This window comes from Phocoena sinus, chromosome 4 (assembly GCF_008692025.1).
Source record: "Phocoena sinus isolate mPhoSin1 chromosome 4, mPhoSin1.pri, whole genome shotgun sequence".
In the NCBI taxonomy this organism is placed as follows: domain Eukaryota; kingdom Metazoa; phylum Chordata; class Mammalia; order Artiodactyla; family Phocoenidae; genus Phocoena; species Phocoena sinus.
In genome coordinates, this window is record NC_045766.1 from 323,501 (window position 1) to 337,011 (window position 13,511).

Consider the following 13,511-nt stretch of genomic DNA (forward strand, 5'->3'; position numbering starts at 1 on the left):
CCAGGGAAGCCCAACATGGGTGCATTTTTTAATATGCAAATTATACCTCTATCAGCCAACCCAGTCAGAACATAATGAGAAGACCTCAGTCTTCGGAGTCAGGGAGACTTGGTTCAAGTTCGAGTTCTGATACTTTCTACTTGGCAGGTCACTGGACTTCTTTCGCGCAAGGGGCTTCCTCCTCGCAGATGGGGTGGCTGTCACTTTCTCCTCTGGGAGTCAGGGTTTGGAGTCATAGTATACAAATGCCTTGCACCATGCTTGCACACAGTTGATGCTACATGATTATTAAGAACTTCCTTTTTGGCATGGCTATTTCTATGTTGGGCACACACCTCTGTTCACCAGAAGGTAACCTTGAGGACAGAATATGTGCTCCTTTTTTTTTTTTCCATGTGTCTAGCATAGAGTAGAAGTAGTGTGTTTTGCTAAACACACCAACTTTTAGGTAGCAAACACCTAGATACATCCCAATTTACACCTCTGCAGGTTGCCACGCTATGTATTATCACTTAAGTTTGCTAAGGCTTAGTATTTTGAAGTCTGACAGGTATTCTACTCGGCTGATAACTCAGCTACGGCGCCCCAGTGTACCATAGAACTTAATAACATCTCTCATTGTGATCATTCTTTAGGTTCACAAGAGTTGTCTGTCTCTCTTTAAAGCAATTGAATGACTGTACTGTTTTCTGGACCAATAAGTCACTCTGTTTTTCATGGCTCAAAGTTAGGCTTTTATTTGGTTTCAAATTAAAAAAATAAATTTCATTATTAAATACTGAGATGGATAGAACTAAGGTTCAGAGAAGTAGCTGACTCAGGAATATACCACCAGGAGTACAACTGAGGGGTGGATTACCGAAACGAAAATGATTTATGCTGTCATGTTTGTTAAAAGTTCAACAGTGGCATGATTCAAAAGAAACTGAGATACAAAGTTTCAAATGTTTACAATGGATGAGAGAAGTAAACCACTTATTCTACTGCAATCCCAAACGGATTTCTTTTTCCATGCCAGTCAGTTCGGACACTACACCACTGTACTAATATCGTCGGGCTCGTCGGCTTTCTTTTGCCTGCTCGGCAGGGATTTCAAGTATTCAAGGTGTCTTCGCGCATCTTCCTGATTTTGCCTCACATAATACACCACATACGAGATCACCATGGTGAACCAGCCAAACATGGTGACCAGCATGGCATAATCAGTCGTTTTTTTAGGGAGGTTACAAAGGTCAGCATCATTGGCAGCGTTGAGGAACGGTCTCCCGGCGTGTTCATCCAGCACGGAGGTCTTGCAGATCACATTGTGGGCTGTCTCGTGATTGGACACCATGCCCCTCAGAACTTGCTGGAGCGTACAGTCGCAGTGCCAGGGGTTGTTGGCAATCCTGGCCCTGGCCTTCAGGTTATTGAAAGCGTTTTTGTGCACGCTCTGAATCCGGTTGTCAGACAAGTCCAGAGTCTGCAGAGTTTCGGCGACTCCTTTGAAGGCATGCTCATCGATAAACTCAATGCCATTTTTGGACAGGTTGAGAACTCTTAGTTGATGGAGGTCCTTAAAAATCTCATTGGGGATGGATGTGATCTGATTGGAGTCCAGATACAGTAAGACTGTTTCAGGAGGAAGATCTCTAGGTATTTCCTTGAGATTTGCATTGCTACAGGTGACATTTAAACCCCCAGAGGAAGAACAAAGACAGCCCTTGGGACACATACTGGCGGAATGAAAACACAGTATCATAAGAACAAAACTTTGTAGGAGGAGACACATGGAGAGGGAACGAGTTAACCACAGGTCCACCAGATTCATGCTGGGATGTCAGCATAATCACAAGCCCATTCTTCATTTATTCCAACAAGCAAGTGTGGTAACGCTTCCAGCCCTGTCCACACTGTTGGTTTCCTTCTTGCGTGATTCAAAGGGCTGCAGCTAATACACGTATCCCTTCATTATTCCGGTCCATGCTTGGGTACCTAAAGGAAAGGAAAGCAGATGCAATTAGCTCTTTTGCGAAGGGAGGTACATTGCAATTAAAAGTGCTCTCAGGCATCTGGCATTTTATGTGGGCAGGAGAGTTGGTTATGCAGGTAATTTCCATCAACACCACTGGGATTTATCTGTGTAATGGGAGTCTCCTGCTCAAATCCCAGGTCCCGGGGGAGAGGACTGTCAATAAATGACATTTCCAAAGGATGTTGACTTGTTGTTCGTTGTGCAGAATTAGAGCAGACAGTCCAGATTTCTCTCATTTCTACTGGCCTTCACCACATCCTGAACCCTTTGTGAATTTTACAGCAATAAGATTTAATTACCCCTTTGCTCCTTCCTACAATCAAGAGGCATCAAGGCAACTGAGCCCTTCCCTTGGGCAGCAGTGAGAAATCATACCGATATTTTAAAATTAATGACCATAGATAACAATATCTTTCATGGCTTTTGAAGGGATGCCCAATTTGGAATATTTTCTGTAAAGAAATCTCTTACTTGAACTACGGAACGTATGAGTGCATTCCACCCTTCACAACAAAATGTTGCTAAGGACCTACAGCATGGAATCTCCGAAAGGGGTGCCTCCTTTGTGACCTCTTAAGATGACATTACACCCGGAAGGATGTCCTTAACTGAACTTCCAAAGGATTCTCTCTTTGTTTTCCAAACAATGTATCCCCTCTCCAATAGATCTTTAAATATGACACACACCTCCAAGCCTTTTTTTTTTTTTAGTATAAAAAGAGAATTAAGAAATACTAGCCTCGGGGCTTCCCTGGTGGCACAGTGGTTGGGAGTCTGCCTGCTGATGCAGGGGACACGGGTTCGTGCCCCGGTCTGGGAAGATCCCACATGCCACGGAGCGGCTGGGCCCATGAGCCCGCGTACCGCAAAAAAAAAAAAAAAAAAAAAAAAGAAATACTAGCCTCTTATATGTAAGTCAAATCATTATGCTGTGCACCATAAACTTCTACAGTGCTGTATGCAAATTATATGTCAATGAAACTGGAAAAAAATGACGTAATTAGCGGCCGAAGAAATGCAACTATAAAATGAGATATGAGTGTTTTTCTTCTATCCATATAATTTTTGAAAATACCATCCATATGCTTATAAGAATAGTATAATATAGCACCCTCATTAACACATCTTTGGAGAATATGTTTTGGAAAGAAATTTGGCAATATCTATCGAGAACATTAAATTTTATATACATATACATCTCTCTCTCTATATATATATCTTTTGACATTGTAATTTTCTTTCAAGTAATCTGTTCTAGGGAAATGTTCTAAAATTAAACAAAAATTTAAATCCCCCCCCCAAAAAAAGAAATACTAGGCTCTAAGACTTCCTCAATAGTTTATTTTTCTTTCTAATCGTATATATACACATGTATTAGTGTTGGAAAAAAGCCAAAAGTAATTGCAAAACTTTAGTGATATGAGCAAAGTTACGAACTTACCCCAAAATGGAGATGAGAACATAAGTGAACATTCAAAACTACTCTCTCATGTAAAGAGGACAGGCATCCTCACAGGTTAGGCAAGTGGATCTTGGACAGATTATGTGACTTGTCCAAGGTCAAATAGCTTGCAGGTGGTAGAGAAAGGAATCAAGCCAAAGACTTTGCTCTGACTCATTAATCTCACAATTCTTTCCACAATTCTTTCTTTACCCCTCTTTCCCAATTCCATCTGCTCCATGAGGGCAAACAGAATCCAGGGATTGCTGTAACTTCCGATGCTGTTACGTTGCTGCTCTATCCAACACTGAGGACCCCATCGGATCCCAGGAAGGGGGCCCTCTGCCTTGTGGAGGGGATCCATGCCTGACTTCCAAGGACTGTCTCTCGGGATCTGAGAAACAAGGAGAGCATTCATTCCTCTTACAGCAGTGAGCAACAAATGACTCTCTGCAAACTTGTCTTTTCTAAAGATCCCAGATGGATAAATACAGAGGGAAATGACTCCAAATGTTACCAAACTCACAGAAAGGAAGATTAATGTGAGCTGAAAACATAATGAACTGGGTTGTTCATCATGGAAAAAAGCAAGATTAGCAACAGCAGAATGCAATGAATGTACTTTTGGAATCCTGAATCCCTCCAATGCCAGAGATGCTAGAGATGAACTCCTAGGCGTACTAAGCCGTGTGTCAACAGCTCATTTCATCTGCAGTGAAACTTTACCTCCCTTCCATGTTTTCCTTCCTTCAAAACTTCATCGCATATCATCTGGGGACTGTAGTAATTGTCTAGATGGGAGAAAAAAAGCATGAACAGGTGTGGAGGGGGGGACACTCAGAGAAGAAAGAGTGTGGCAGTAGGACAAGGCAAATGTGGCTGTGAGGAGGACATGAGAAGGACACAGGGGATGGGAGAAATGAGTGTGATTAGAGAAAACAAAGGGAGTCCCTGTCATCAAGCGACTTCCATCACCTGAGTAGGTGCGACCTGAGTATGTGCTGAAAGAAGGAACGCCTTCTCTGGAGGACCCTCCACATCTCTCCAGAGACTGATTCCAAGTCTATCTGGAGGGAAGTGTTCTCTAATTCAGACTCTAAGTTCTGGGAGGGCAGGGACTTGTTTCTACCTTGTGTAGAGACAGTAGTAAACAATTAAGAAGGAAAAAGTACACTGGGTTTGTATTTCAGCTCTAATCCTGATGACCATTATGCTATCTAAACCTCACTCCCCTTCTCTTCATACAGAGATTATAAAAGCATCTAATAACAATGTTGATTTGAGCATTATATGAGATAATCCATGTAAAGCATTTAGCACAATGCCTGATAGATAGCAAGTGCACAAGACTCGTTAGCTACAGTTATTAGTATTATTCCAGATACATTCCGAACTCCTAGCATTGTGCCTGGCCTGTATGAAGGGCTAAATAAATATCTATTGTATGAATGAACCAATGAAGTATGGAGCAATCTAGCTGTGGTTTTTCTTCCCAATGGTAATTATTTTTATTACTTCGAACACAAGCACTGGCTCATCAAATGTCTGTTGGTTTTACACGTCAAAATGGTGGCCTCTGGAAAAATCACAAATGCACGCTCTTATTTGAAGAATAGAACTTTTTCCCAGTACACTTCTCTAGACTCAATCTATTGTTTCTCCAGAATGATCAGTCCAATGGTCATGGTCACAGACAAGAAATGGTGCAAAGTTTCTTGAGATGAAATCCTTCATGTCCCAAATGGGCCACCTGAACACCGGATGGAATGCCTATTGGGTGTACAAATACTGAATATTCCTTGCATTCAAAGAGGTTGGACTCAAACTATTTCATGTTCTCTCTATGATTCATAAGAAGGGAATAAAATCTTCTGGGACTGGCTGGATCACTGGGTTGCCATGACAGCCTCTAGAGCCTCCACTCTCATCCAGTATAAAGTGACAAAAGTTGCAGGATGTACAGAGCTGAGCCCTTAGATGTCCAAATACATCGAATCAAGGTTATCTTCAGCAGGAAGGACAGAAGGGCTGCCTCTCTGCTCTATTGTGCTGAATTACTATTTTCCAAAGGGATTATCAGCTTGGCATTGCCTTAAAGTACTGGAAAGGTAAACAGTGATTCCTAGGAAAGGAAGCCGTGGGGAGATGTGCCTCAGAGTTAAACACCGGGCATTCCGCAGAAATCAGTGATCATCCAGCAGAGGACAGAGCTAAAGAGAAGCCTGGAAACCTAAAGCTCCCTCCTGCTCTGTTCGTCATCAGGTCTACCCGCAAACCCAAAGTAGCAAACAAGCCATACTGCTGGTGGAAAAACTGCCTCCTTGCTAACTTCAGAATGAGCGGGTGGAACACAGTGAAGGCTTGGGGTCACACTGGTGATGCAACAGTGGTGGCAGCAATTCCCGCCTGCCCTCCTGAAAAGGAAGAAGACCCACCAAGAGGACAGCCCAAATTAAACAGCATCTTTTCTACCTCCTGGCTCCCCCTTCAAATTTCTCAACTCATTATATTACCCTATCCTCATACCCTCATTCCTTTCAAATATGTCTGGGGCAACGAAGAAGCTACAGGATTTCTGGATGTGCTGTTCAGGTCTGAGCTGAGCCCCCAAAGAGGGCCATTTTACCCCTCTATCCATATCTTGCTCCCATTTCCCTGTCACACGAGTTTCAGAGCTACAGCAATTAATGCTGGGATTGGGTGTCAACCATCAAATGCTGTTTCCAGAAGAAAAAAAAAAATTCACTTGGCAGCCTGCCTGAGAAGACTATTCTTTCAGTGGCTGATTAAAAACTCTGTCTTGGGGCTTCCCTGGTGGCGCAGTGGTTAGGAGTCCGCCTGCCGATGCTGGGGACGCGGGTTCGTGCCCTGACCCGGGAGGATCCCACGTGCCGCGGGACGGCTGGGCCCGTGAGCTATGGCCGCTGGGCCTGCGCGTCCGGAGCCTGTGCTCCGCGGCGGGAGAGGCCACAGCGGTGAGAGGCCCGCGTACTGCAAAAAAAAAAAAAAAAAAACTCTGTCTTGTTTCCTGTTTCTTTCTTCTCATCATTAGGGGATACCCAGGGACACTCAGGGCTTCATGAACTCTTCGGAGGTAGCTATATGCCTTGATTCAGAGAGAGATACCAGACACACCAATTTCTTCCAATTACCTTCCAAGCAACTCTGCTACCAAACAGAAGGATTTGATTAAAAGGCCAAAATTAGAAAAACAGGAAGGTATTTCAATTTAGGACGTAAAATTCAAACCAATAAACCATAAAAGTAAGTACTTAAAATTAAAACTTCAGTATGGCAAATATACAAAGTGAAATGACCAATGATAAAATAAAAGGCTGATTTCTCTAATACACAAGAAGGTCTTGGGCTTCCCTGGTGGCGCAGTGGTTGAGAGTCCGCCTGACGATGCAGGGGACAAGGGTTCGTGCCCCGGTCCAGAAAGATCCCACATGCCGCGGAGCGGCTGGGCCCGTGAGCCATGGCCGCTGAGCCTGTGCGTCCGGAGCCTGTGCTCCACAACGGGAGAGGCCACAACAGTGAGAGGCCCGTGTACCAAAAAAAAAAAAAAAAAAAAAAAGGTCTTCCCAGAGGAATAAGAAATGGATCCAATATAAAAATGGACAGAAAAACAATATATACAAATGGACAATAAATTATATGAAAAGATTCTTGATCTCACTGACAGTAAAATGAATTCAAGTTAAAGTACCTCTCATTTTGGTTAAAATTAGGAAGACTAGTGTCAATGAAAGGGTGAAGAACAAAGCACTCTCAGACACTTGATGAAGGAATAAATGGGGCACTGTTTCTGTAGGAGCAATTTAGGAATATCTATTTCAAATTTAAAAACAAGTTAGATTGACTTGTACTGATGTAAAGATCTCCAAAGATGACCTCCAAAAACAGCTTGAAAAAGGGTTAATAGAAAAGGGATTATAGTATAATTACATTTGTGTAAAATTTTTATAAAGAGGAGGTAAATATAAAACCACAGGTATACAATTTATACATTTACATATGCACAGGTCATTTCTGAAAGGATGTATAAGAAATTATTAATAGTGGTTAACTCTGAATAGTGGAACTCAGGGGCTGGTAGGGGGAGAAGAGGAATTGTCTCTTTGTTTTATACCCTTCTTCTGCATGCTTGTAACTTCTTATGGTATAAAGGTGTTTTGTTTGCTTTTGCTTTTGTTTCACAATACAGATTTAACTGATTTAATACGAAAGGACAAGGGGTTAGCTGAAAAATGCAACCCAAATGTAATGCCTCCGAAAGAGAGTTAAACAATGGTGGCCCAGAGGGACAGGCAAATGAGAAGATGATAAATTTTGAAAAGCTGAACATTTTTCAACAAGAAAGACTGAATATACAAAGGGACAGTGGTGAGATCCTATATAAAAAGAGAACCCTAACCCACAACCTGCAGCAACCAGCCTGGAAAGTTAAACTATGACCTGTAGTTTGTACCAAAATCGCCAGGATTTGATCAATAATTCCAGCTTCCCTGATCTCTGTCCCTGCTTCCAACATAGGACCAAACCAGGGAAAACCAAATCCACTCCCATAACCAATCACACAGGACGCTCTGGTTCTATTTTGCCCACTTCTAGCTTGCCCACGCCAAGAGCCTCCAATCGGGGCATATCTGAAGGTTTTCTTTTTTTCCACTATAAAGCTTTTACACACCCCTGCCTTCATTTGAATCTCTGCCAAATGCAGAAGATGGTGGCTGACACCCTTGCTATAGAAAGTGCTGAATAGCCTTTGCTTGTTCTCGGTCAGTTTTCATTAGTTTCCAAAAGACTAACGTTTGAGTACATGATATTTGCAATGCCACATTTCCAAAATTAGCTTTCCAACCTATTAGAGAAATTATATACCAATTTCTTTATTCTCTATCAACTAAGCATGGGTTGCATATGCCATCAATCTGCATAACCCCTGACCAAAAATTAGGGGAAGTGAGTTGGGACCTGAATCATTCAGGTGAATGAACTGCAGAGGTAGTTTTCGCCACTGCTCTTGGAGGCCGCGTTTGTATGTACAACGCCTTATTCCACATCTTTAGCACAGAGCCCTGCCTTGAACTTTAGTTCTACATTTCCATCCACAGACACCTACTGTAACAGGGAAGAACAAAATCTGGTCCCATGGTGGATCTGTTTCTTTTACTTTGACCTTTGCTTTCCATTGCTTTTGTTCTGTCTATAGCTATAGGCATACATAATGGCCTGCCTCAGGGAACCCTGCCCCTCTGCCTGAATGTTACTCCGAAGTGCCTTTGTTCAGCTCACAGGGAAACCCCCGGACCCCACCCACCTGTGGATGGCTGCAGAAAAGAAGAAATTAACACATCCCCTCCCTGAGGCTGACCAAAACCAGGAGATATTTTGGAAGATTCAGGGCCTTTTTACTTTACTTCCTCACCTCCTCCCGCACTCTGTTCTATAAAAGAAAGTGGCATCCAGACCCCGATAAGATGGTACTCTGGACGCTACTCCGCCATCTTCTCAGATGCCCGGCTTTCCGAATACAGTCGTTATTCCTTGCCTCAACACCTTGTCTCCTGATTTATTGGCCTGTTGCGCAGCGAGCAGAGGGAGATCGGACTCCGTAACATCTATGAGCAAAAGATTCCACCGGGGCTTCAAACTGGGCATCCCTAAAAGCAAAATCATTTTCACCCTTCCACCCCACCCAACAGCCTCTCTTCTACCACAAACCATATCCCATATATAGAAAAGCACTAAAATCCTTAACTTGAGATGTCTGGTTTTTGTTTGTTTGTTTGTGACTACAGTAATCTTTTGATTGACTACCTGGGTTTTTTTTGCTTGTTTTTTGTTCTTTGAGCAACAACTCCTATGTATCTGGGCTCCTCCCTTACCTCTTCTGAGCAGTCCCTCAGAGCTACCTGAAAGGCTGTCTCTCCTGGGCTATAGTCCTCAGTAAGGTCCCCGAATAAAACTTAACTGGAAACTTTTAGGTTGTGGGTTTTTTTTTTCCAGTTGACACTTAACAAATAAACAGCACCTTTTGTTTGAACCCAGCATCTATCCCTCTCTGGGTACTAACAAAGATTAAAGATAAGATTATATCTTGGCTAACATCTGTATTTATTATTCAACATGCTGCAAGTTTATAGGAAGGCTGAGTGGGAACCCATCTGTCTCTGTTTCCTTCTGCTTCTCTGTTATTATTTCTCAGTAAGTGCCTAAGGCATTTACAACCATGAGAGCTTTGCAAACTCTTAACACACAATCTCCATAAATGTAGGGTCCCAAAGATGCTCCAGGGTCCAGAGGCAATTTGAAAGCTGCTTTTAGATAGCACTAACTTATGCTGTATTCAGTTGTACTTCTGAGCGGGGTGAATCGTTACCATTTTTTAAAAACTTACCCTACTTAACCCTAGCCAATGACATGGTGGCAAAAGTATAGGATTCAGGTCCAAACCCAAAGTCCAGAAACTAGATTCAAAGTCCAGCTTCCTTGAATTCTAGGAATTTACGGACTCACTTACACACCCATGCCTTAGTTGCCTTAGGACTATGACCAATAATATCCACCTCACTGGTCTCATAATTATAAGGATAAAATAAAATAAATATATGTGAAATGTGCTTCAGAAACTGTCAATGACTGTTCAAAGATTATGCTCTGAGTTTCAGTATTTAGTTGTTCTTCTCAAATATCAATCATCATTTTTTCCAGAGCCTCACATTTATTTTTCTTAAGCATAATCAACTATGAAATAGTTCTCACATCACTTATACAGTTGTCAATGAAGAAATGTTGCTGCCATATCAGTAAACAAAGGATGCCGCAGCCATCACATTACAGCCGCCAGGTGAGCCCTGAGGGAACTCAGGATAGAAACTGGACGCCTCCCATCAGGCCACCAGCTGCTGCAGCCACCCTCTCCCCCCGCCACACACACACACTGTGCACCCTGACAAGGATGTGAACACACAGGATACTGGTCCCAGAAAGCTGAGGTGCATATCAAAGGAATGATTTCAACAAGCCCAGAGTCTTGCATCTTCCCATACACAGAAAAGCACTAAATTCCTAACTTGAGATGTCTGGTCTTCTTTAATGAACAGTAATCTTTTGGTGTTCCAACTACCTGGTGTTTGTTGCAAAAACTCCTACATATCCTGGCTGCCCCCGATCTCTTCACAGCAGTCACTCAGAACGATCTGAAAGGCTGTTTCCCAAGCTTAAGACCTTGGTGTTGTCCACAAATAAAACATAAATCTCAACTTTTAGGTTGTGCTTTTTTTTTTTTTTCCCGGTAGATACAGCATGCCAAAATATATTTAACCTGAATCTAATCAAGAGGAAACGACCTGACCAATCCAGAACTTGAGACATTTTACAGGGTGACTGATCAGGATTCTTCAAAGAGTCACTGAAAGGAAAAAACAAAGCAAACAACAAACAAAACCAGAATCAAGTAAGAACAGCTGAAGAACTGTTCTAGATTAAAGAAAAAAGAGACGTGACAACTAAAAATGTTACCCAGTTAGTTGCCTGGACCCACACTGGGGTCCCAGCCTGGGCTGAGACCCTTTGTCTCGGCCAGGGAGGTTCTTTTTCTGATCAGATTTGCACAGCCAATAACAAAACCAATGCTGAGACTGGAACAGCACAAGCTTTATTCAATGGCCAAGAATGGAGAAGCAGGAAATTAGTTCACAAGTCCACTTCTCCTGCATATTTATTCGGAGACAGCAAATATATAGGAGATTCACAGTAAAGGGAGGGGTTTGGAAAGAGTGGGAAGAATATTTGTGAGTTATCTGAGAACAGGGGTGTGGTTAGGACCTGAGGCAACACTCCTTTTCAGTCCTTATATGGGTTTTTCTGGCTGTTGTCACGGCAACTGTCAATTGTCATGGCAACTGTCAACTGTCATGACGCTGGTGGGTGTGTCATTTAGCTAATGTATTTTAATGAGCACATAATGAGGCTCAAGACCCCCTGGAAGTCAAATTCTCTGCCATCTTGGGTCCAGTAGTTTCCAACCAGTTCTTGTTTTTTCCTCTTTGCAGCTTCCTCCTTAAACTTAAGTAAGAGTAATTGGTTTCCATTCGAGGGAGGGGCAAGGGGTATGATTCTGGGGCAACAGCCTTGGTAACAAAGGTGTTGTGAGAGATTGACTTCTGGATTTAAAAAAAAAATGCTAGAAAAGGGCATTATTGGAACGACTGGGAGAAATTTTGCATAAAAACAATGTTAGCTATTATTGTATCAAATTTAAATTTATTTTGGTTTTATCATGATATAAGTAGAAAGGAGAGAGTCCTTGTTCTTTGAAGGTACAAGATTTGGGGGTCAAGAGTCACGACGACTGCAACTTTCACATTGTCCAACAAAAACAAAACTATATATGTAGAAAGAAAAAGACAAAAGTGGCAAAAGATTAACAATTGGTAAATGGAAAGTGATGGGATGAACGTGTTCATTGTACCAATTTTTCAACTTATCTGAAAGTTTTGAATTTTTTCCAATGAAAATTTGGAGGGGAGATTCTATGTTTTAAAAATAAACAACAGGGGCTTCCCTGGTGGCGCAGTGGTTGAGAGTCCGCCTGCCGATGCAGGGGACATGGGTTCGTGCCCCGGTCCGGGAAGATCCCACATGCCGCGGAGTGGCTGGGCCCGTGAGCCATGGCCGCTGAGCCTGCGCGTCCGGAGCCTGTGCTCCGCAACGGGAGAGGCCACAACACTGAGAGGCCCGCAGACTGCAAAAATAAATAAATAAATAAATAAACAACAAAAAAGAAGTTCAAGAAGAGAAGAAACCCCTTCCTGGTAAATCAGGAGAATCTTAGGAATGCTAATCAGAGTTTGACTTATGTCTTCAGAGATACACAAAATGCAAACCCAAGGTGAAAGGAGCAGCGATTCTTTAAAACTGCATTTCATGAATATCAAGACTAGAAAAAGGAGAGTACACTGACATAAGACTCATGTGTCAGGTGGACCTAGTTTTAATTGGGCAGCATGAAGATCAGGGCTTGGCTCCTTACTAATTATGTAACCTTTCTATCCCACAGTTTTCTCAAATGAACATGGGGGTAATAATAGTTCGTAGCACAAAGGGATTTCATGAGGATTAATTTAGATAACATGTATTACTCAGCCATAAAAAGGAACAAAATAGTGCCATTTGCAGAGGCGTGGATGGACCTAGAGTCTGTCATACAGAGTGAAGTAAGTCAGAAAGAGAAAAACAAATACCATATGGTATCGCTTCTATGTGGAACCTAGAAAAATGGTACAGATTAACTTATTTGCAAAGCAGAAATACAGACACAGTTGTAGAGAACAAACTTACAGATACTAAGGGGGGAAGGGTGGGTGGGATGAATTGGGAGATTGGGATTGACATATATACACTATTGATACCATGTATAAAAGAGATAACTAATGAGAACCTACTGTATAGCACAGGGAACTCTATTCAGTTCTCTGTGGTGACCTAAATGGGAAGGAAATCCAAAAAGGAGGGGATGTATGTACATGTATAACTGATTCACTTTGCTGTACAGCAGGAACTAGAACAACATTGTAAAGCAGCTATACTCCAATAAAAATTAAAAAAAAAAAAACTTAAAGCTTCGGTTGCATGAAAAACTCTCAGCAAGAGTTACTGTTACCACCACTTCTGCTACTACTACTGTTACTGTTATCATTATCATCATTTTATATCTTGTCTTCTCTCTGCTAGGACAAAGTGGAGGCTACAAGTGTTACCATCCCCTTAATGCAATGAAGGGAATAATTCTGATGGTGGCTAACATTTCTACTACATGCAAGGCACTGAACCAAGTGCTTTACTTTAAAAATAAAGAGCAGGGCTTCCCTGGTGGCGCAGTGGTTGAGAGTCCGCCTGCCGATGCAGGGGACGAGGGTTCGTGCCCCGGTCTGGGAAGATCCCACGTGCCACGGAGCGGCTGGGTCCGTGAGCCAAGTCCGCTGAGGCTGCGTGTCCGGAGCCTGTGCTCCGCAACGGGAGAGGCCACAACAGTGACAGGCCTGCGTA

General features: G+C 42.5%; 1 protein-coding gene across 2 annotated transcripts in view; it reads right to left on the reverse strand.

Annotated features, from left to right (window-relative positions):
• Positions 1-715: 715 nt before the first annotated feature.
• LRRC3B (leucine rich repeat containing 3B) overlaps positions 716-13,511 on the reverse strand; it is an 86,401-nt gene continuing 73,605 nt past the window's right edge. Inside the window, exon 1 of one of the 2 annotated variants that reach the window (XM_032631081.1) lies at positions 716-1,988. In XM_032631081.1, the coding sequence (XP_032486972.1) occupies positions 1,031-1,810 (780 nt within the window). In that variant the 5' untranslated portion in view covers positions 1,811-1,988 and the 3' untranslated portion in view covers positions 716-1,030. Of the gene's footprint in view, positions 1,989-13,511 lie in introns of those variants that run through there. The other variant, XM_032631082.1, reaches the window with a different exon arrangement.